Source organism: Pipistrellus hanaki (assembly GCF_964339955.1).
Source record: "Pipistrellus hanaki genome assembly, chromosome: 4".
NCBI classification, from domain to species: domain Eukaryota; kingdom Metazoa; phylum Chordata; class Mammalia; order Chiroptera; family Vespertilionidae; genus Pipistrellus; species Pipistrellus hanaki.
The window spans coordinates 35,484,016-35,507,972 of record NC_140506.1 but is presented as its reverse complement, the minus strand read 5'-3'; the positions used below and the strand labels follow the sequence as shown (position 1 = coordinate 35,507,972).

Genomic DNA, 23,957 nt, shown 5'->3' with positions numbered 1-23,957 from the left:
CTCTAACACTGAAAAAACAGGATGATGCAGCGATGACATGCATGGACTCTGGCTTGCACATTTTGTGGTCAGCCCTGATTCTGACACTTACAACTGTGTGACAAAGACAATTACTTAACTTCGCTCTGCTTCAGTTTTTCCACCCATAAGATGGGGGAAATGGTATTACTGCCCCAGAAGGATCATGTTATGTACTACTTTTTATAATCAGGACAAAAAATGTAGCTACCAGCACAATAGCAAGATGCCTTTCACCTGTATGAAAAGTATGGTCACTGGCGCATACAAAGTCCCCGATTGTGAGAGGAATATTGGACTGCTGGTTTAAGCCTGACATTCCCTGAGGGGTCCTGGATTGTGAGAGGACGCAGGCTGGGCTGAGGGACCCACACTCCCATGCACAAATTTTGTGCACCGGGCCTCTAGTTTCTATATATTTTGAAATGATCACCACAGTAAGTCTAGTAAACATAGTCTATTACATTAATGCAGTTAACATTGTCACACAATAAGTCTAGTTATATATTTTTAAAAGGTGCCTTTTACCTGCCAATTCATACTTCCTGAGTCCACTTCTAGATCAATTTAAATGGTGTCTAGAAAAGCCCATCACCACTTGTTACTGTTTAAAAAGTTCAGTTCTGCATTTGGTGTTTAAATGGTAGGTTATCTCCTTTTATTATTTCTTCTTGTGAGCATTTTTCATTCTGGAGGATGTCTGGAATGAGTATAGAAGAAAAATTTCCTAAACACCATGAAGATCTTTGTATAGTTTGCAAAGTCTTTTCACTATACATTACTCATTCTACCACAATGGCAAGTTACAGTTTTGTCTTGGTGTGGTTTTTCTTACTTGTAATCGGAAGGGACAGTGAGTAATATTGGTCTTCAGAATGTATTATTTGATGTATAAAGTGCCAGTAGAAAAAAGTTAGAGGTCTGCTTTAATATTCCATCCAAGTTTTTTTCTTTTATTTCACTTTCCAAATAGAAGTCTTTTATTATTTTTGCTAATTACTAAAAGTATAAAATATTAAAAAAAATAAAAAATATATTATGTAGAAAATTAAAGAGCCTACCCCCTATTCTTTCCTACAATTCCACTCCCAACAGTTGTCAGCATTTAGTATTTTTATATTCTTTTAGACTTTTAGATGCCAATATAAATATCTTTTCATAATTGCTATTATACTACATAATATGTTTCATATTTTGTTATATTTATCTACCTCAACCTTTTAAATTGCTACATATTATTTTGTATGAATGTACCCTTAATAAATTGATTATATTTTTGATGTTTCTCAATACTATAACAAATATGAATATTCTAATGCTTACACCTTTGCCTACTTTTTTATTATTTATTTAGAATAAATAACTAGCTAAAATTAGATTTACTTTCAAATAATGTATTCTGATTTTAAAGGATCTGACATGTGTCAGATCTTGACGTTATGGTCTCCCAAAAAATGGCTTTCCCCTCTGTCAACATAGACATATTCAGTCTTTGCAAAACTGATAAATAAAAGTATATGATTATTTTAATTTTTATTTTAAAGACTATTTAAGCATATATTAATATTGACCATTCATACTTTTTTTGGGTGTGAATTGCCTTATATATCTCCTAATCTTTATTATTGATTTATAAGAGCATTTTACATATTAAAGGTAACAAAAGTTGTCATATGTATTGCAAATATGTTTACCCAATTTCTTAGTTAGTTTTCACGTTATTTGTGATATATTGTGTATTGTAGAAGTTTTAAGTTTTTATGCAGTAAAAGTCAGTCTTTTTTTTTAATCCTCACCTGAGGATATTTTTCCATTGAATTTTATAGAGAGTGGAAGAGAGAGAGGAAGACAAAGAGAAATATCAATGTGAGAGAAACACATTGGTTGTCTCCTGCACACGCCCCAGCCAGGGCCCAGGGATGAATCTGCAACCCAGATATGTGCCCTTGACCGGAATGGGATCCAAGACTCTTTGGTCTGCAGGCTGATGCTTTTATCCATTGAGCCAAACTGGCTAGAGCAGTCTTTGTCTTTTTCTTTCTTTTTCTTTCTTCCTTTCTTTCTTTCTTTCTTTCTTTCTTTCTTTCTTTCTTTCTTTCTTTCTTTCTTTCTTTCTTTCTTTCTTTCTTCCTTCCTTCCTTCCTTCCTTCCTTCCTTCCTTCCTTCCTTCCTTCCTTCCTTCCTTCCTTCCTTCTCCTCCCTCCTCCTCCTCCTCCTCCTCCTCCTCCTCCTCCTCCTCCTCCTCCTCCTCCTCCTTCTTCTTCTTCTTCTTCTTCTTCTTTTTTAAGGTTTATTAGTTTTTTCAAATTTAGAAATAGTTTACCTATTTCAAAACTATAAAATATTTTATATTTATTTCCATTTATTATATTTATAGCTTTTACAAATAATCTGTTTGGAATATTTTGGCCTATGGGAAGGTAGTTCTAAATTTATTTTTTTCTAAGTGATTAACCAATTTTCCCAATATTATTTATTGAATAACTCTTCTTGGTGCCTCTGTTTAAAATACCATGTTGTTACATATTAAGTTCCTAGATATATATGTCTGTTTCCCACTTTTTGTTTTGTTTCATTGATCTTTTTTTACTATTTCTACTTCTGTGCCATTATTACATTATTTTACCAACCTTAGCTTTTAGTACATTTCTATATCTGGGCAGGAATATATCTTCCTACACAGAGTAGCTGGCTACAACATTCATCCTAAATTTCTTGGTTACAAACAGCAAGCTCAGTACCCACTGTGAACTTCTAATCTACCCTCTTCCATCCTTTGTTGGTGGGATTTCTTAGCTGGGTAGTTTTCAGGGATTCTGATGGAAGAAATCATATAGCTACTTCTAAAGGAGCCCCTCTTTTTTCTATGTTGAATCACCAGCTATTTACTAATGTTTCCTATTTAACCTATTTTCATATTCAAATCTATACAGGATATCTCCCCCCCTCCTCCTTTTTTTTTTTTTTTTTTTTTTTAAACCATTGCTATTTTAGATTTTTAAACCCTAGTCATTTCTTTGGATTCTTTTTAGGAATTGGGAAGGGAAGAAAGTTAAAATATGGGCTCAATTTGCCATCTTGAAACAGAAACTTGGACTTTTCTTGAATTGTACTAACATGATGGGTTTTAAAGAAGACTTAAATGATTTTGTTTGTTTTTTTAAAAAAAGAAAGTATTCTTTCTAGTGGGATTTAAATCTATATAATTTTCTATATATATATCCTTTGCATCATTCATCCTGAAAAAAAAGTAACTATCAAGTATTATTTTATTCTCTGTAGTGTATATGTTTCTTCCTAACTAATAAGTAAAAAACCATAATATATAAAAGTGGAAATTAGGAAATTATAATTTACAAAATGATCTTTAATGACTTTTTTTTTCTTACTATCTTTAAATCCTTGGATCATTGTCAGAGCAATAAAACTGTTATGAATGATTATGATTATATTCCATTCTAGGCACTCGCTCTCCTGAGATTCAACTTGGGTTGAAACTCAGAGAGGATCTACAAAATCAAGTAAGTAAGAAGACTATGCCTGAACTTAGTGAGGATGCAGTCTTACAGGTGTGTAAGCATATTGGTTCAATACATACTTGTTAAAAATTGGAAACGCTATTTTAAAGAGTGGCAAGTCACTAATGATTAATTCTTTTTGTCTGTTATTTTGCTGCTTCTATCTTTTATCAGTTTTTTCTCCTTTCTTAGCTAATCATTCTGTTTCCCTGCTGCAAATTTATTGAAAGCCAGTTTGCTGAGAACCCATTCCAGCATGTAATAATTACAATTCTGTCAAAAGGTTGATGGGATTTGGTGGGCTCAACAAGGGTGAGCCACATATGTAGTTTACCTGTTGGAAATGGCTAATTTCCAACTTCCCTCAAAACTGAATAGGATAATTGTTAGCTGCCAGACAGCTCAGGGCATTTTACTGCCTCCTATTGGCCAAACACCGGAACAGCTGTAGACTATTCCCCAAACTGATAATGCTTCTGTACCCTTTGATACCTTACCCTTTGAACTGTATATTTCCACCTTGCCTTGGACAAATTGTGTTTAATAAAAGCACTGTGTTCTGAGACAAGGAGAATCTTCAGTTCTCTTTAGCTGAAGCTTCTCTGACCCCCCAGTACCTTTCAAAACTATCTTTCATCCTTGGACTCCTTCTTGAATCTATGTGTAGCCCCTTTCTCCAGAATGCTAAACCCTTTGTAAGGCTGGGAAAAGAACCCCGGCAACGAGGAACACCAACAACAGTTTTTTTTAGGAGGAGGTATATTTGTTTACCCACATTCATAGAAACATTATTCACAATAGCCAAAAGGTGGAAGTAACCAAAGTGTCTACTAACAAATGAGCGTGCAAAAAAAATATGGTACGTACAATGGAATATTCTTCAGCAATGCTACAATATGGATAAACCTTGAAGACATTATACTAAGTGAAATAAACCAGTCATAAGAGGGCAAATATACATAGTATTTCTTTCTCTTTTTTTTTTTTTTTAATATTCATCGAGGATATTTTTCCATTATTTTTAGAGAAAGTGGAAGGGATGAGGAGAGGCAAAGAGAAACATCAGACTGGTTGTCTCCCACACGTGCCCCCACCTAGGGCCAGGGATTGAGCCTGCAACCAATGTGCATTCCCTTAACCAGGAATTGAACCCGTGACCCTTCAGCCTGCTATCCAATAGGCAAAACTGGCCAGTGCTGCAGTATTTCTTTTATATGAGCTTCTTAGAGTAGTCAAATTCATAGAGACAAAAAGTAAAAAAGTAGATATTGAGGGTTGGTGGGGTGGTGAGTGGACAGTTAATGTTTAATGGATATGGAGTTTTAGTAGGAGAGGATGAATAACTTTTGGAGATGGATGGTGGTAATGGAATGGTTGCACATCATTGTGAATATATATGTACCACAGAACTGTACATGGTTAAAATTGTAAATTTTATTTTATATGTATTTTACCACAATTAAAAAAAAAAGATGCTAAGAAAGAATAACTTGAATTACCTTAAATGTTAAATGTTTAGTGTGTTGCATTGGGTTAGTATTCATCAGCTGGAAAACTACTGTGTGTTTTTTCCCTAGCTACCTCAAGCTGAAATGGGACAAAATCAAGCTCTGTTAGAGTAAGCATACTAATTTTTGGCTTTATTATGTTATAAATACTTTGTCATTTTGCACATCAAAAATGTCTTAATTTTCTTAACAGTTTTAGAATTATGTTTTAGAATAATTGCACCTTTAGCAGCATGTGTGTGTTTGTGTGTATAATATCAATAAGTTTTATTTTTTTAAATTTATTTTTATTTTTTAAAGTATTCTTTTAAAAATATGTTTTTATTCATTTTTATTTTTTATTTAAAAATATATTTTATTTATTTTTTACAGAGAGGAAGGGAGAGGGATAGAGAGTTAGAAACATTGATCAGCTGCCTCCTGCACACCCCGTACTGGGAATGTGCCAGCAACCAAGGTACATTGACCTTGACCAGAATCGAAACAGGGACCTTTCAGTCCGCAGACCGATGCTCTATCCACTGAGCCAAACTGGTTTCTGCCGTTTTTATTCATTTTTAGAGAGAGAAGAAGGGTGAGGGATAGAGAGATAGAAACATCAATGATGAGAGAGAATCATTGATTGGTTGCCTCCTGCATGCCCCCTACTGAGGATCGAACCTACAACCTGGGCATGTACCCTTGACTAGAATCAAACCCAGGACCCTTCATTCTGCAGGCTGACGCTCTATCCACCGAGCCAAACAAAATAGGGCAGCACTTGAAATATTAATGTTAACAAATTGGTAGTAATTGTAAAAGTGATTGGAATAATGTAGCAATAAAAGCATCCTATTTTGAAATTTGTTTAAATGAAGAAAAAAAATTAAATTGTATTTGAATGAGAAAGAGTTTCTTCTTTCCATTTAAAAATTTTTATTTATTGATTGATTTATGTTTTAAAACTAGAAAAAGTTGTCCAATGTTCATTGTGTCATCTCCTGAAGCTGAACTTTCACTGAACCACAAAAGTATCCAAGGTATGTTTTCATGGGTAGAGTCATATAAAATAAATTTGTTTTAGGCTAATTAGACATATTTATTTACAACTGGGCTAATCTAGTATATATTGCTATTATAAATTTTTAAAAATATATATTTTTGTTGATTTCAGAGAGGAAGGAAGAGAGAGAGAGAGAGAGATAGAAACATCAATGATGATAATCTTTCATTGGCTGCCTCCTACAAGTTCCTTACTGGGGATCCAGCCCACAACCACTGAGCCACATCGGCTGGGTAAAAAATATTTTTAAAAAATGTTAATAGTGTACCAAAGGTAGTCTCAATGCAAAAAAAAAAAAAAGCAACTATAGTAGAGTGTTTAAGACTTCTTAATGACTTTAAAAAATAGGAACCTGTTAAAACACGTGCTTTTTGTTTTCCCTATTAAATACATAACGTTTACAAAGCATAGGATATTTTTGTTTATCACTGTGTAAGTAGAGAAGAAAGAAAACACAATTGTAAGTCAAGTAGTCCTGAGATAAGAACTGTACCAAGAAAAGGAAAGACCACACAGCATAAGCAGCCACACATAAAAACGTAAGAAGTGGGGTCTAATTAAATTCCAAGATGGCATACTAACTTGATATCCAGTTAAGGAGAGTTTTCTACACAGATTAGATCCCTCATCTCTTAGGAAATTAAAGCCATAGATGGTCCTGCTACTCATGATAAGATTAAAATTGCAGGCATAAGTTTGCAATGATGCTAACAGAATAAATCAGTATATAATAATGATAGCACAAAAGTTTTTGTAACACTGGCCATCTAAAACTTAAAGGTAAGCAGCATTCTTGGGCAAAACATTAGATCATAAAAAATAACCTTTGTGAAGTTTAAGTTTATTAAGGTAAAGCCAGATAATTGAATGTTCAGGTTTGAATTATCTTGAGGAAAATGTCTTATGGGCCAAGAAAAAATTAGTCAATAACTTCAATCATAAGAAAACTTAGGAACAGATATAGAAATAATGTAGAATGAATTACACCAATGTATTGTTATTATAGAATTAGGTTAAGAGCATTAATAAGTTTTATGGCCATTGTATTCATGTGTGTTTTGTCTAATAGTTAATATGTTTGAAATAGCAAACATTAAATTTGTAGTTTAAATTATTTAAGGGAATTTAAGTTTGTAATTAGTGTTGAAATATTAAAGACACAGTAGTCTTCAGATTAAACAGAAATTTAATAAATTGACCATTAAACAAACATAAATGCAAATAGTAATGGATGTTTCTCTCCAAGTATAAAAGCCTTTTTAGTTTTTCAGATGTCTAATCAATAGCAAATAGCCTAATATAATTCACATTATGGCAAACATGCCCTCCAAATGTGGTGAAAACCTGTTTAGCGTCTTTTATAAGATTCAGTTTATAGATAAACTGAACAATAATGAAGCTACAGAGGTACCATCTTAGAGGTTGAAGTCCTTTTTTAGGTAAGTACTAGTGGGATCCCTCGGCCTGGCCTGCAGGATGGGGCCGAAACCAGCTCTCTGATATCCCCCAGGGGTCCTGGATTATAAGAGAGCATAGGCCAGGGCGAGGGACCCCACTGGAGCATGATCGAGGCCAGGGAGGGATGCAGGAGGTTGGCCAGCTGGGGAGGGTCCACAGGAGGGCTTGATTGGCCGGACCCCAGTAGCAAGCTAACCTACCAGTCAGAGCATTTGCCCCCTGGTGGTCAGTGCTCATCATAGCGACTGGTTGACTGCCCCCTGGTGATCAGTGCACGTCATAGCGAGTGGTTGAGTGGCCTTAGCATATCAGCATAATACTCTTTGATTGGTTGAATGGATGACTGGATGAACAGACACTTAGCATATTAAGCTTTTATTATATAGGTTGTTTTAAACAATTTGAGAGAGAGGTGTCATGGGTGATAGCATGCCTTGGGTATTCCTTTCTTTCTTTGGATTTTGGTCATGATAACGAGAGTCAGCAATAGTTAGGCAAAAGGTCTATTCTCATTTTTCTCATACTCAGTCTCAGAAAAACAGGGTTCCACTATGCTCTGCATTTCCCACACTTCCAACCTTCAACTCATTTGGCCTTCTGAGAGCAGTTATACTTATTATGCTATTGGTATTTGTGCATTTTTGCCACCACCAATAGCATCTGAGTCACAAGTATTTTCCTGACTGTTCCTATAAAAGTGCCATGGGCACCAGAATTATAACTTCATGATGTTTCTTGATGCCACGAAGCTTCTGTGACTTGAGACCCAGAAATAATTCCCTTCCCTTCTGGCACTTCATTGCAGTGACCTCTTTTTTTTTTTTTTTTTTTTTTTTTTTTTATTTTATTTTATTTTATTTTATTTATTTATTTATTTTTTAATAAGTTTTTATTTTTCATATTATTACAAATGTTCCTTCCCCCCCCCCCACCATTGCTCTCCTCCACCAGGTTCCCACCCCACCCTCTGCCCTTTCCCCTCTCCCCATTGTCCTCATCCATAGGTGCACAGTTTATGTTCAGTCTCTTCCCATGCCCCCCTCTCCCCTTTTCCCCAAGAATCGTCAGTTCACTCCCCTTCCATACCTCTGATTCTATTATATTCAACAGTTACTATTGTTCATCAGATTTTTTTAATTTCCTTGGTTTTTAGATTCACTTGTTGATAATTACGTATTTGTTGTTCATAATTTTTATCTTTGTTTACTTTCTCTTCTGAAAGAACCCCCTTCAGCAATTCATATAATTCTGGTTTGGTGGTGATGAACTCCTTTAGCTTTTTTTTATTAGTGAAGCTCTTTATCTGGCCTTCGATTCTGAGTGATAGCTTTGCTGGGTAGCTTATTTTTGGCTGTAGGTTCTTGCTATTCATCACCTTGAATATTTCTTGCCATTCCCTTCTGGCCTGCATGGTTTCTGTTGAGAAGTCAGCTGACAATCGTATAGGTGCTCCTTTATAAGTTACTACCTTCTTTGCTCTTGCTTCTTTTAGTATTCTCTCTTTATCTTTTGCTCTTGGAATTTTAATAATGATGTGTCTCGGTGTGGTCCTCTTTGGATTCCTTTTGTTTGGAGTTCTGTGTGCTTCCTGGACTTGTAAGTCAAATTCTTTCACCAGGTGGGGGAAGTTTTCTGTCACTATTTCTTTCAGTATGTTTTCGATATCTTGCTCTCTCTCATCTTCTGGAACCCCCATAATTCTGATGTTGGTTCGCTTGAAGTTGTCCCAGAGGTTTCTTACATTATCTTCAATTTTCTGGATTCTCTTGCCTTCTAGCTTCTGTGGAGGAGTGTCTTCTGGCTCTTTATGTTCCAAATCTTTGACTTGATTCTTGCGATCTTCCCTTCTGTTTTTAGGACTCTGTAGAATATTTTTTATTTCAGACAATGTATTCTTTATTTCTTGTTGATCCCTTATCATTTCTTGTTGACTCCTTATTAATTCTAGTTGATCTCTTTTCATATCCTCATAGGCCTTATCCATCTTTTCTAGGAAATTCTTGAAAAACCTTATAAGCGTAGATTTGAACTCTATATCCAGACGCTTTTTGTCCTCCATTTCTTTCGTTTGTGATCTATTTTGTTGTCGCATTTCGCAGTTACAGACGGGACGGGGTTTCAGGGTGGAGCCTGCAGCTTTGGCTTCCGTCAGCCCCGCCCTATGCGGGTCCTTCAGTGCTCGCTGCCGGCGCCTCTGAGAGAAAGGTGCCCTCGATTTTCGCCTGCTGCCAAACAGTCTATGCTCTCCCACAATGAGCCCGGTATTGGGGTTCAGTTCAGTTGGAAGTGGAGTTGGAGGTGGCGTTCACAGCAGTCTGGAGCCCCAGTCTCCTTCCCGTCAGGGCAATCCCGCGGCACAGCCGACCGTCCCTTCTCTGGGGGCAGTGTGCGCGCCTCCGGGACCTCCTTTCTCCGCTACCCCGGGGTTCCGCTTTACAGCTCAGCTCCCTATGGCTGAGCCTGAGTCCCCGGGGTCTGGCCCAGATCTGGGGTTCAGAGCAGTCAGGGGCCCAGCACAGTCGGAGTTTTATCTCCTTTCCGCTAGGGAACGCCCGCCAGGCACTCGGCCTCCCTCCTCTCCGGCTCCGTCCTCTCCTCGCGCCGCGTGTCTCCGTACCTTGGGCTTTTACAGCTCCTCCGCGCTTCCTTCTGGTTTTCTCCTTGCTTCTTGTTGTAGGATTTCCAGTCAGTCGACTTTCCTGTAGTTCTGGGTAATGTCCATTTTATATTTTAGTTGTATTTTATTAAAATTGTTGTGTGCGGCTGCGGCTAGTTGCCTACCCGAGCAGCCATCTTGGATTCTGATTGCAGTGACCTCTTGCTTTTACTTTTCAGAGTGTTCAGAACAGGAAGCTCCTTTTGTTATCATCCTAGACAGTGAGTTAACTTACATATAAGGAAACAATTAAATTGTTAGATAGTATAATTGACTCAGTTCTTTTTTTTATTTTTATTTTTAAATATATTTTATTGATTTTTGTACAGAGAGGAAAGGAGAGAGATAGAGAGTTAGAAACATCAATGAGAGAGACTCATCGATCAGCTGCCTCTTGCACACGCCCTACTGGGGATATGCCCGCAACCAAAGTACATGCCCTTGACAGGAATCGAACCCGGGGCCCCTCAGTCCCCAAGCCGACTCTCTATCCGGCCCCGGCTGACTCAGTTCTTATACAATCCTATCTTCTCCCTCCCGATTCAGAGTAATTCTAACCAGATTGTAACTGACCAAAATAAGTAAATGATCTTTAGTAACATAACATGATAACATTGGCCTTAAAATAGTTTGTTTATAAGTTAAAGTTCAGTTTCTCTGAGCATTTTCTTTTCATTTGGCACTTTAGAATTTATTTCCCATATAGCACATTTTAGCTTTTCAAGTGATAAGTAGAAAATCTTTTAATAATTTATTAAAGGAGGGACAAGAACTCAAGAAAAATACTTTTTATTTGTGAAAACTGTTTTATGTAAATTTTGTTGCTGGAAAATGAGAATTTCTTATAAATGTGTTTTTAAATATAGTAATAAAATTATAATAATACACTTCATTATATTAATTTATCAAGTTTTAAGAATAGTAACTATTGGCATAAAAATAATCATTTTTATATTGAGGTGGTTAAAAACAACATAAAAGATGACAGGTTCTTTACAATTCAGAGAAGGAGGAAGAAGATGAACTTTTTCTCTTTTTGAACTCTAACCCCAAAGGATTTGAGAGTTTATTAAAAACAAAAATCTCCTTGCAAAGATGATTGAAGACGTATCTATTGTTTTTAAGTGTTCCTTTATTGGTATTAAATTTTAAGCAACCAGAGATATAAAATTTTAAACAAAGATATTGATAATGCTATTTATCATTATTGCTTGGCACAAAGGACTCTAATGCAAGGATAAGAAATGATTTATTCTTATGACTTTTTGCTCATAATTCTGTGAGGAACTGGAATACCATGCTAATAATCTTCCTAGATGATTTTCATAGCTTTTCACCATCAAATGGCAAAGGTGAAGCAAATAATAATAATTATAGGTTTTTGCAGGCTATAAAGCTCAGTAAGCATATAAGCTCAGTATGTTTATTTCCCCCCCCCTGAAAAACCTGTCTTGCTTGTGAGGATGCATTCTGAAATTGAGAAGATAATTATTTGCTTACACTCTAGCTCTAGATATTGCCTAATCAAAAGAAACCAAAGTAATGACTCAAACATATGCCAGTGAACCCTGAATTCCTGCCTAAGTGTGTCCGAGTGGCAAGACCTTGCCAGTGCAGGTTGGAGACAAGAGGAGTGGAGGAGGAGAAATGTATCTTTTCTTGATCCTCCTTAACTTGGTGTGAATTGCTGTCAGCCAGCTCATCTCAGGGCAACAGGCCAGGTGAGGAGTTGATGGTGAAGACACATTTAGGATAACCTCCTGACTCTACATAGGTCATTCCTTTTCATGCTTAACTTGACAGCATGAATTTCTTTAAAGTCTATTACCTATACTGGATTCTTATCTGAGAAAGTAGATGTGATTTTCCCCTTATGGTTATAAACACTTAGAATTGCTCAGACAAAATGGAAAGGTTGTTTTTTAGCTAAAATAATTCCAAATAATTATAATTTTACTTGACTTCATGTAAAATATTTTAAAAGAAGTGGCAGATTTTTTTAAATAAACTTTATTGGCAACATAATGATACTTTTATATCAAATTGATGTAATATATAGAAAACATTTGAAATGTTATATATATTTCTGGGGAGTCATTTCAAGTTACATGATTGAGAAATGACAGGTGAGGGTACGTGGGGTTTTAGTGCTTTAATAAAACTGGAATGTAAACATATATTTTTCTCTTCTAGGGCCTAACACTGAAAACCCTGAAGTTTTGCCACACCCAGCAAAGGTTGGTTTATATAACTGAGATTAGGCATACAGATCATGGGTTTAGATTTTTTAAAAATTATGTTGATTAAAGCTTCAAACCCATCTAGACTCTTTCTTAGTCAATACTACTATACCTGTAACTTACTTCGTCTCAGCCTTACCTTAAACATTCCTGCTTCAGTGACTCATTCAGGTCAAGAACTCAGAAGCAAGAGAAAGAGCATAAAATTTGGAACCAGATAGGTGTGCATTCCAAGTGTGTCATTTATATGTGTAGAATATCACTAGTGATACCCATTTCACAGGATTGTGAGGACAGAGCAATGATAGTTCATGATGTCTGGGCCTTAGTTTGTGCTTAATAATATGTGTTTCTCTCTTATTTCACTCCTTCACAATTTTTTTTTTTTAATTTCAGGATTAAGTCCCCTTTTCTCTATGGCTCTTTCTCAGATAATATTGTTGATCTTGAACAAATTGCTTCCTCTTTAATATTTGTTATTCACTGATTGTATCATTTTTTCCTAAGCATTTGCATCCCATAAAATTAATAGATCATTTGAGAAAAAGGACTTTTTTGAACAAAGAAGTTTAGAGAACACTGTATCCTAAAGTCTTCTCAGATTTATGATATGCATACTATGAAAATTCTTATGGTGAAGAAACCTGTTTAACTTTGTCTAACCAAGCATTTTTAAAACAATCATGAAAGCTTGCTGCAGACTCCCTCCTCTTACCTTCTCCAAAAAACTATCTTATAATACATTAGGCCACTCTATGGTTTATGCCATTCATTTAAATTCATACAGTATTTTTTATACTTTATTTAATGTTTTATGTACTTATGATTTTCATCTTAAATCTTTTAGGGCAGTGTCCAATATGCAGGGTATCCCAAAAAATGTATACAAGCTTTAACACTGATAGTTCAATTGATGTTTCTTTCTTTTTAGATTCAACAAACATTGCCTTTATAGTTATTCAAAGTGGTTATACATCTTGGGGGGACACCCTGTATATACTTTATTACATCTATGGCTTTGGATTTAATAGCTATAAAGATGTCAAATAGAAGGGAGACCTTGAATTGAGACTTTAAGAATGGATAGGATTTGGTTCTTGAATTCCTTCTAAATTCCTTTTATTTTTCAGAGAAAATTATAGTTTGCATTATTGCTAAATAAATATATCTTCCTAAGCTTTGTGTGTTGTATACAGAAGAAGATAAATGATGGCAGGAGAGGGAATAAAATAGTTTTCATTTTTCTTATTCAAGTCAAAATATTAGAGGGCTTACAATTTACAGTTCATTCTATCACACTGGTATGTCATTGGAAGGTGGATTTGACTTTCAGGAATAGTCAAAATTTATTGAAACCCATTCTGTTATTTAAGGTCAAGCAAATAAACGGTTTTTAGTGTTGAGAGAAGTTCAGTTTCTTTAAAATATTGAGAGTGGTTTTCTTGAATGGCTTATAAAAAATTTGAAAGTCATACTTTTAAAATAGGAAGTCTAATAATATTTAGAGCATTAGAAATATTTGAGAATGGGTGTAATCTATTAAGATGATGTTTTTGAAAAGTAACAGTCATTTAGAAATATAAGTTGTTGTTTTTTTGTTTAAAAAATTCACAACTCAGAACCACTTATTTATAGGCAGGGCTCATAATATTTATATAGAACTGTTTTCTTATTTCTCTTTGTTCCTCTAACCTCCTGTCTTTTGGCTTTTTTACTTCACATTTAATATATTCATAAAGAGGTGGGAAATAAAAAGGTGAAACTATACCAATTTTATTCCTAATTGATAATTTTTATAAAATTCAATAGATTTTTGACCAAGTTTTTGACAACCATTAACTGCAGTGAAGTTTTGAGATAATCTGTTAACTATCCATGCCATCTCTGCTTCTTCTTTTAGCATGGTTAATTTAAACTTAGTTGAACAGATAATTTGCCATCTGTAGTTATGGTCCAGCCAATTTTACCCTTGGTTTTCTTTTGTATATTTAGCCATTTGTTCATTAGTGATTTGGTATAGGAAAATAGTAAAGATTATTTTTATTTATAGAAGCGGGGGAAATTTGTTAAAACTTTCTGGTGATAACTTACTGACCTGATAAATTGAAAAACTATAAAGTTTTTATTTTAAACACGTCTTTGTATATACTGTACTGATGGAATTTCTTTTTTGAATACACAGGAACTAAATGCAGACAGAGATTCTCCTGAAATTAGCCTTCTCTCAGGTATTGCTATTAAAGTATCTGATATGGTTGCTGTCGAGGAAAATTCATTAATAGAGTCACAGAATATCTTAGCAGCACCAAATGTATTTTTTGAGTCTGGAAAGGAAGTCACATTGACCATGACTTCTGAAGAAGCCAAAGATGAAGAAAGCTCTGTTGAAACTTTTGTTTCTGCCTTAGAAAAGTTAATAACATCACCAGCAAACACTCAGGAGGAGACATTGTTAGAAACAATGAATGATATTGAAGCTGGAGAGTTGATGAGCCCATTGAGCAACTCTTTGGATTCCCTATCAATATCTTTGACATGTGACAGAGATTTACTAGAAAACACAAAGGATGATGCATTGCCAGCTGAATTGATAGCAGCCATAAACACATTGTCAGAAGCCAACATGGGACCCATTTGTCACAGAAAAGAGGAAGGCAGCAGTCTCAGTGATGGAAATGAATGTTTAGGAACAGAGCCCAACATGTCTCAGACTGATGAAGATTGCACACAAATAGCAGAAGTGAATTTTGAGTCTCTTTGTTCTACTCCATCATATGAACAAGATTCCAAGTTAGCCGAGCTGCAGGACAAGCATCCTTCAGTGCAGCAAGTAAGTGCAAGTATGAGTCTATGATTTTGCCTTTTATAGTGCCTTTTATCAAGTCTTATTGCCCATATACTTTATTTTAAAATCAAACCTTCTACACAAATATCAACACTCAGAAAAGACTTGTTGACTTTGAAGCATAGTGATCTATTTTTTTATTTTAAATATATTTTTAAGGATTTCAGAGAGGAAGGGAGAGAGAAATAGAAACATCGATGATGAGAGAGAATCATTGATTGGCTGCTGCCTACACGCCCCCTACTGGGGACCGAGCCTGCAACCCAGGCATGTGCCCTTGACCGGAATTGAACTGTGACCTCCTAATTCATAGGTTGACACTTAATCACTGAGCCACACCTAGGCCAGTGATCTTTTTAGAGGTTCCTAGGGTTGAGTTTTCAAGGGGTTAAAAGTTAAAATAGATCAGTTTCTCCCCAGAAGACCCGCGAAGACATATCTGTAGATTGCTTATATACAGGAAAGAAAGAATTTTTTACCAGAATTTTCCCTATTAAAAAGTCACTATGACTACTTAGGTGCGCAGTAGAGATAAGATACCCCACATTAATCTCTAACAGGACATAGAATATATGTAATTGGGCTGCTAAGAGCGGGGAAAGTATGCCTGTCTTCAGGAGAACTTTGCATTCTGTGTCTGAAGATACTGCCAGGTGTCACAGTGCTTACTGTATCATGCCTGGAGACCCTGCAGTGGCCCACCACTTGCCAGGTCCCTTTTTCTTGTTGACAATTTCAAAAAACCATTATTGTTTTCCTGATTAAAATAGTAATATGTCCTCATTTTACAAAAACTAAGCATTACAGCAATACATAATAATATAGTCTCCCACAGTTCTGCCTTCCAGAGGTAATCACTATTAACAGTTTAGTGTATCTCTGTCTCTAATTATTTCTATGCATAGTCTATATAATTTTATGTAAATGGGACTATAATACATATAATGTAAACATATAACTTGTTTTTTAAATTTAACAATAATCTTGGTTATCTTTCTGCCACAGCAAATGTAGCACACAACTTAAATATTTTTATTTGCTACATGTCATTCTACTGTATGGATTGTGTGTCTGTAATTTATTTGACCAATTCACTAATTATGGTTATTTAGATTATTGTTCTTTCTTTTATTTTGGCTGTTATCAAAATGCTCCTGTGAACATCCATGGGAAGATATAAATAACATGATACTAAGGTTATACTGCAACATACACACCTAGAATAAAATACTACATGTAATTCTGGTAAAAAAGAAAAATCTCAAAAGACATAATAGGACTAAAAATTATTCAGAAAAAGAGAAACTAACTACAGGAATATGGCATGACAAAACATTTGAGTATTCTAATCTGAAATGAGGTAGTATGAATAATGTGTAGGAAATTACGATTGGTATTGATAGAGTAGACATGACCTTAGCAAGTCTTCAAGAAAAAACAGCTTTTTAAAAGTAGAAAGAAGAAATCTTTGAATAATTGCTTGAGTTTGCTAATTTTCTTCTTTTTTTTATTGATTAAGGTATTACATATGTGTCCTTATCCCCCTATTCCCCCCCTTTTACCCCCCACCTCCAGTCATGCCCTCACCCCCCTGGTGTCTGTGTCCATTGGTTAGGCTTATATGCACGCATACAAGTCCTTTGGTTGCTCTCTTCCCCTTACCCTCACTCTCCCCTACCTTCCCTCTGAGTTTTGAGGGTCTGATCGATGCTTCTCTCTCTCTCTGGATCTAGTTGATGTTGTTTATTATATTTCACAAATGAGTGAGATCATGTGATATTTATCTTTCTCTGACTGGCTTATTTCGCTTAGCATAATGCTCTTGAGTTTCATCTATGCCGTAGCCTGTTTGTGTGTAATGAGTTTTGACCCAGTGACATTAAATAATCATTGTTGATTATTGATTGTTTATAATAGGGGCCCAGTGCACAAATTCATGCACCTTGAAAGGAACTGTGAACCACGAGGCTGTGGTGGGCACAGGGGTGGGTCTCAGCCCGTCCTCTGCACCCCCTTCCACAGCAGCCCCCGGCCCCCTATCTGCCAGCAGCTCTGCTCCTGCCATGGCTATTCTTACATGTTTACGGTGCCAGCTTGCACCCACTAATGGTGTGGAGCTATTGGGGCCTGTGCCAGCAGCAAGTGCTAGAGGGACTGGTCCCGTCAGTGGGTGCAAGCAGCAGCTTCTGGCCCCGATTGCCCCTCAGGAGTGGGGGGGGGGGAGAGAAGCCCTGAGGGACAATTGGGGCCATCAGCCGCCACTTGCACCCGCTGATGATGCCAAGTGATTGGGGCTGGCACCAGGTGCTGGCAGTGGATGCAAGCACTGAGGGGGACAGTGGCACACGCGAGCAAAGAATTTTCAGTAACCACCAGAGGCTTACCCCGATGATAGCGACCAGTGACCTTCCTTGGCTTGACACCCCCTCTCACCTGCCCACAATGTTTCATGCTCTGCCGCCTGCTGATGATGCCTACCATGTTCTGTGTGCGTCCCCTAGTGGTCAGCACACAGCACACGTCAGCACACAGCACAGTTGTTCGGTTGTTCAGTTGTTCCGCCTTTCTGTCTATTTGCATATTATATAGATAATTGTAATAAAAGATACATATAAATATTACCAGTGAAAATTAATAATTTAATGTTAAAAGAAACCATGATTAAACACATCATTCAAAAATAAATAAAATTAGAAAAAAGATTGATTTAGAACAAAAAAAATTAAATACTCTTACACAGCTGTAATAAAAATATGGTTCTTGTTACCTTGAGAAGCTTTGCAATCTGGTTATATAAATAATTCAGGAAAGCTTTACATGATATTTATAAAAAATATATTTCATCTATAATGGATTATTAAGGGGAAGTTAGAGTTATTCATAATATACTGTTAACCTTTTAAAATCAATATAATCTAGACTTATAATAGGTTAATGTGCAAATTGGTCAGGGCGCTGTCACATAACAACCGATCAGTAGGCAGGCGGGGCAGTGAGCTACAAGCAGCAGAGAGCTACAGGAGGGCAGGGCAGCTAGCTACTCACGCACAGATTCATGCACAGGGCCACTAGTGGTTATATATTACCTTATTTCACAAAATAACATTAACTACTGCTATCAAATAACAAAATCCCCAGGCTGAATAGAACATAGATCTAGCCTAGTGTCATATCTCTACCTTTTGTATGTGTCTGTGCTACCAGTTTCCTGTGAAATTAAAGCACCCAGAGTGACCTCAGGTTTGCCACTAACTTTTAAGGATGAATATTGATAAAAATAATTTTACTTATATTCTGCTTAACTTAGGCTTTTAAATATGCATTGTCTTTTGTTATATTAACTAGAGGTCTGATACATGAAATCCGTGCACAGGGAGGGTCCAGCAATCAGGGTCTAATAGGGCTTTCCTTCCGGCTGCAGGCCAGGGCCTTCCTTTCCCAGCTGCCAGCTGCCAGCCAGGGCCTTCCTTCATTCTGCACCACCCCCTGGTGGTCAGCGCACATCATAGCGAGCGATTGAACTCCCAGTATCCTGAATAAACTCCTGAGGGGACACCTTGTGTATTAGCCTTTTATACTGTATATCACATACATTTTCATTTATGTTCACATATGTCTGGGTTTTTATACTTTCAACTTGTAAGAGGCATTTTCATGTATTCAAAGGACAAGATAAAACTTATTTCCCTGCTGGAACCAGTTTGGCTCAGTGGATAGAGCGTCGGCCTGCGGACTGAAAGATCCCAGGTTCGATTCCAGTCAAGGGCATGTACCTTGGTTGCGGGGACATCTCCAGTAGAGGGTGTGCAGGAGGCAGCTAATAGATGTTTCTCTCTCATCAATATTTCTAACTCTCTATCCCTCTCCCCTCTTCTCTGTAAAAAAATCAATAAAATAAATGTTTTAAAAAAAACTTATTTCCCTTAGTTTTAATATTTTTGTATTGTTGTACTCATTTGAATATGTATTTATTTATATTTTATTACAGACTCTAGAAGATCCAAATCCATTTGGATTGCAGACATTGGTTGATCAAAATGTAATCTCTTGTGATCCACTAAATAATAAGAGAAACTCAAATCCATTGGAAAATAGCTCTGATCAGGACCCTCCATCTGGGTTAAGGAGATCATCCAGAATAAAAGTAGGCGAATATACAAAGCACAAAGATGACGTGTATAAGATACCAGAAAATATTTTACCCACAATACTTGGCTGTGAGAGTCAAGCAAGTAATTCTTTAACTGAGACTTTCAGGTATGCTATGAAATTATATTTTTCTACCAAGTATGCTGTAGAGCTTGTAGATAAGTCTATGTTTGGAACATTGAGTCAGTGTATAGTTACCCCAAATAAAGAACTTTACTTTTTAGTATTGGTAAATAATTATCTTGCAGTTGCTTTTTTTTTTAAGCTAGAAAACTCTTACTTTTTTATTTGTAAGACAAAGTAATGGAGACTTGTATTTCAGTCTAGTGTTAATTTTCTTTTATTTATTTATTTATTTTAGTAAGTTTTAGATAACTTATCACTATACATAGTTACAGTTTTTTTGACTTGAGATGAGAACTTTTAAGATTTACTCTCTTAGCAACTTTCAAATATCCAATACAGTATTATTATTATTATTTTTAAGTATATTTTATTGATTTTTTTTTCTTTTACAGAGAGGAAGAGAGAGGGATGGAGAGTTAGAAACATCAATGAGAGAGATACATCGATCAGCTGCCTCTTGCACACCTCCTACTGGGGATGTGCCTGCAACCAAGGTACATGCCCTTGACCGGAATCAAACCCAGGACCTTTCAGTCTGCAGGCCGATGCTCCATCCACTGAGCCAAACCGGTTTCGGCTCCAATACAGTATTATTAACTACTAGGAGCCCAGTGCACAAATCTGTGCGCCTTGAAAGGAACTGTGGGCTGCAAGGCTTTGTTAAGCACAGGGGGGCAGGTATAGGCCCATCCTCCACGCCCCTGCCTGGCTCCTCCCACCACTGCCCCCAATCTCCTCTCTGTCAGCAACCCCACTCCTGCTGCCACCACTCCCATGCACTGACAGCACTGGCCCTGCTCGCAGCCCCTGACAGTGGGGAGCAGTTGGGGCCAGCACCAGCAGTGGGTGCGATTGGAGCTGGTGCTGTCAGTGAGTGCAAGCAGCAGCTGTTGCCCCGATTGCCCCTCAGGAGCAGGGGGAAGAGGAGAAGCCATCAGGGGTGATCAGGGTTGGTAGCCACTGCTTACACCCACTGATGATGCCGAGAGATCAGGACTGGCCCTGGGTGCCAGCAGCAATTGCAAGTGGAGGCTCTGGCACCGGCTGAAGGTGCCAGCAGTGGTTGCAAGTGGGGTCGGCGCTGGCAGCAGGTGCTAGAGCTGAGCAGGACTGTGGTGTGTGAAAGCAGAGAATTTTCATTAACCACCAGAGACTCGCCCTGATGAGAGCAACCAGTGCCCTCTTGGTTTCTAGATTGATGCTCAACCACTGAGCCACATCTGCAGAATTGGACTTACTTATGAGTATGTCTTAACTTTTAATTAAATTTGTTGGGGTGACCATTAGTAAATAAATTAATGTAGGTTTCAAGTGTAAAATTCTATAATACATTATCTGTGTATTACATTGTATGTTTACCACCCAAAGTCAGATCTCCTTCTGTCACCATATATTTGACCCTCTTTACCTTTTATTATACTATCCCCACCGTTTCCCACTATACTATTGTCTGTGCCTATGGGTTTTTGTATGTTGGTTTTTCTTGTTTGTTCATTTGTTGATTTCACTTTTATATCCCACATATGAGTGAAATCATATAGTTCTTAACTTTTCTGTTTGACTTATTTCGCTTAGCATGATATTCTCAAGATTCATCCATGTTGTAAGAAATGGCAGGATTTCATCTTTTCTTATGTCTGAGTAGTATTCTATTGTATATATATGTCACATCTTTACCCAGTCATCTATCAAAAGATACTTTTGCTTATTTCTATGTCTTGGCCACTGCTGCAGTGAAATATCAACATAGTTAAACTGGCCATATTACCCAAATTTTGCATTTCCCAAATTGCTTATATGTTTATGTAAATGTTATATCATTCAGCCATAGAAAGGGAAAAAAATCATTGGAAAGGAGAGGGACAGAGAGTTAGAAGCATCGATGAGAGAGAAACATCGACCAGCTGTCTCCTGCACACCCCCAATGGGGATGTGCCCTAAACCAAGGTACACGCCCTTGACCGGAATCAAACCCGGGACCTCCTAGTCCACAGACCAATTCTCCATCCACTGAGCCAAACTGGTTTCGGCTTGAATAAATGTTTTCAAATTTTTAGTTAGATATCTAGAAAAAGGGTTTTTGGGTCATGTGTTAACTCTATTATGAAAATTTTGAGGAGCCTCTGTACTATTTTGCATAGTGGCTTTACTAGTTTTCATTCTTACCAGCAGTGAATGAGGGTTCCTTTATTGGCACACCTTCTCCAACACGTGTTATTTCTTGTTTTATTGATAATAGCCATTCTAACAGGTGTGAAGTGGCATCTCATTTTGCTTTGGATTTGTATTTCCCAAATTGCTAGTATAGTTAAACATCTTTTCTTGTATTTTTTGGCCATTTGTATGTCTTCTTGGAAGAAGTATCTGCTCAGGTACTCTGCCAATTTAATGGGATTGTTTGTTTTTTGTAGTTGAGTTGTATAGATTCTTTATATATTTTGAATATTAAATGCTATTGGATGTTTTGTTTGCAAATTTCATTTTCCATTTGGTTGGCATTTTCTTTTACTGTGCAGAAGCTTTTTAGTGTTACATAGTCCCATTCATTTATTTTTGCTTTATTTCCATTGTCTTTATTGTCAAATTTACAAAATCCTCTCTAAGACCAAGGTCCTACATTTAGTAGTATGCTTTCTTTCTATGTAATTTATTGTTTCAGATTTTATATTTATGTCTTTGGCTCATTTTAAGTTAATTTTTGTATATAGTGACAAACAATAAACAAATACAATAAAGTTGCAGGTTTCAAAATTGATATACAAAAATCTATTACATTCCTATATACTAACAATGAAATTTCAAAAAAAAAGAAATGGAAAAAAGAGTTTCAGTTGCAACAAAAATAAAGTAGTTAGGAATAAACTTAACAAAAGGTAGGACCTATACACTAAAACTTACAGGACATTATTAAATGAAATTAAAGAAGATACAAAGAAATGGACAGATATTCTGTAATCGACATAGTAAAAATGGCCATATTACCCAAAGCAATATATAAATTAAATACAATCCCCATCAAAATCCCAATGGTATTTTTTAAAGAAATAGAACAACAACAAAAACAAAAAATCACCATATTTGTATGGAACCACAAAAGACTCAAAATAGCCAAAGCAATTATGAAAAAAAAAAAAAAAAGATAAAGTGGGAGGTATCACACTCCCTGACTTCAAATTATACTGCAATTAGTTTGAGACACTAATCAAAACAGCATGATATGGGCAGAAAAAAACACACACAGACCAATGGAAGCCCAGAAATAAATGTGAATAAATAATTTTTTACAAAGAAGCCAAAAACATACACTGAGAAAGTGAAGTTTCTTCAATAAACAGTGCTGGGAAAATTGGAAGCCACATATAACAAAATGAAACTATACTACTATTTGTCACTATATACAAGGATCTATTTGTCTTATAACTAGAAATGTATACCTTGTGGCCACCTTCACCCATTTTACTCACTCATCCTGCAACATCAGTCTGTTCTCTGTATCTATGAGTTTGGGTTCTTTTTAGATTTCATATATAAGGAGGTCATATGGTCTTTATCTTTCTCTGTCTGACTTACTTAACATAATAACCACAAGGTCCATCCATGTCGTAAAAAATGGCAGGTTTTGCCCTAGCTGGTTTGGCTCAGTGGATAGAGCATTGGTCTGCGGACTGAAGAGTCCTGGGTTTATTCCAGTCAAGGGCATATGCCCGGTTTGTGGGAGACAACTGATCAATGATTGTCTCATCATTGATATCTCTCTCTCTCTCTCTTTCTCTCTCTCTCCTTTCTCTGAAATCAATTTTTTTTTAAGGGTAGGGTTTTTTTTCCCCTTTCTATGGCTGAATGATATTCTATTGAACATGTATACCACATTTTCTGTATCCATTCATTCAACAATATAGATTGTTTTTCCTGCCTTGGCTATTGTAAATGCTATAATGAATGTGAAAGTGCAGATACCTTTTCAAGATCGTGATTTTGTTTCCTTTGGATAAAAACCTGGAAGCAGAATTGCTGGATCATGTGGTAGTTTCATTTTTTATTTATTTATTTTACAAACTCTGTTCTGTTTTCCATAGTGGCTGCACCGATTTATATTCCCAACAACAGTGCACAACCATTCCCTTTTCTATCTGCTCACCAACACTTGCTATTTCTTGTCTTTTGATAATAGCTACTCCACCAGGTATAAGGTGCTACCTCATTGTGGTTTTGACTTGCATTTCCTTGATGGTTAGTAATATTGAATACCTTTTCATATAACTCATGTACATTCATTGTCCATTTGGATGTCTTTTTTTTTTTTTTTTAAATGTCCTTTTAGTTCCTCTCCCATTTAAAAAATATTTTTAAATTGATTTTTAGAGAAAGAGGAAGAGAGGGGGATAGAGAGATTGAAA

General features: G+C 36.4%; 1 protein-coding gene across 1 annotated transcript in view; it reads left to right on the top strand.

The window, feature by feature from the left end:
- Window positions 1-23,957, top strand: part of ANKRD31 (ankyrin repeat domain 31) — an 83,416-nt gene that overhangs the window by 6,688 nt on the left and 52,771 nt on the right. The window contains exons 3-8 of the mRNA XM_084881258.1: window positions 3,481-3,587; window positions 5,114-5,154; window positions 5,993-6,063; window positions 12,394-12,437; window positions 14,623-15,270; window positions 19,274-19,542. Coding sequence (XP_084737384.1) covers window positions 3,481-3,587; window positions 5,114-5,154; window positions 5,993-6,063; window positions 12,394-12,437; window positions 14,623-15,270; window positions 19,274-19,542 — 1,180 coding nt within the window. The remainder of the gene's footprint in view (window positions 1-3,480; window positions 3,588-5,113; window positions 5,155-5,992; window positions 6,064-12,393; window positions 12,438-14,622; window positions 15,271-19,273; window positions 19,543-23,957) is intronic.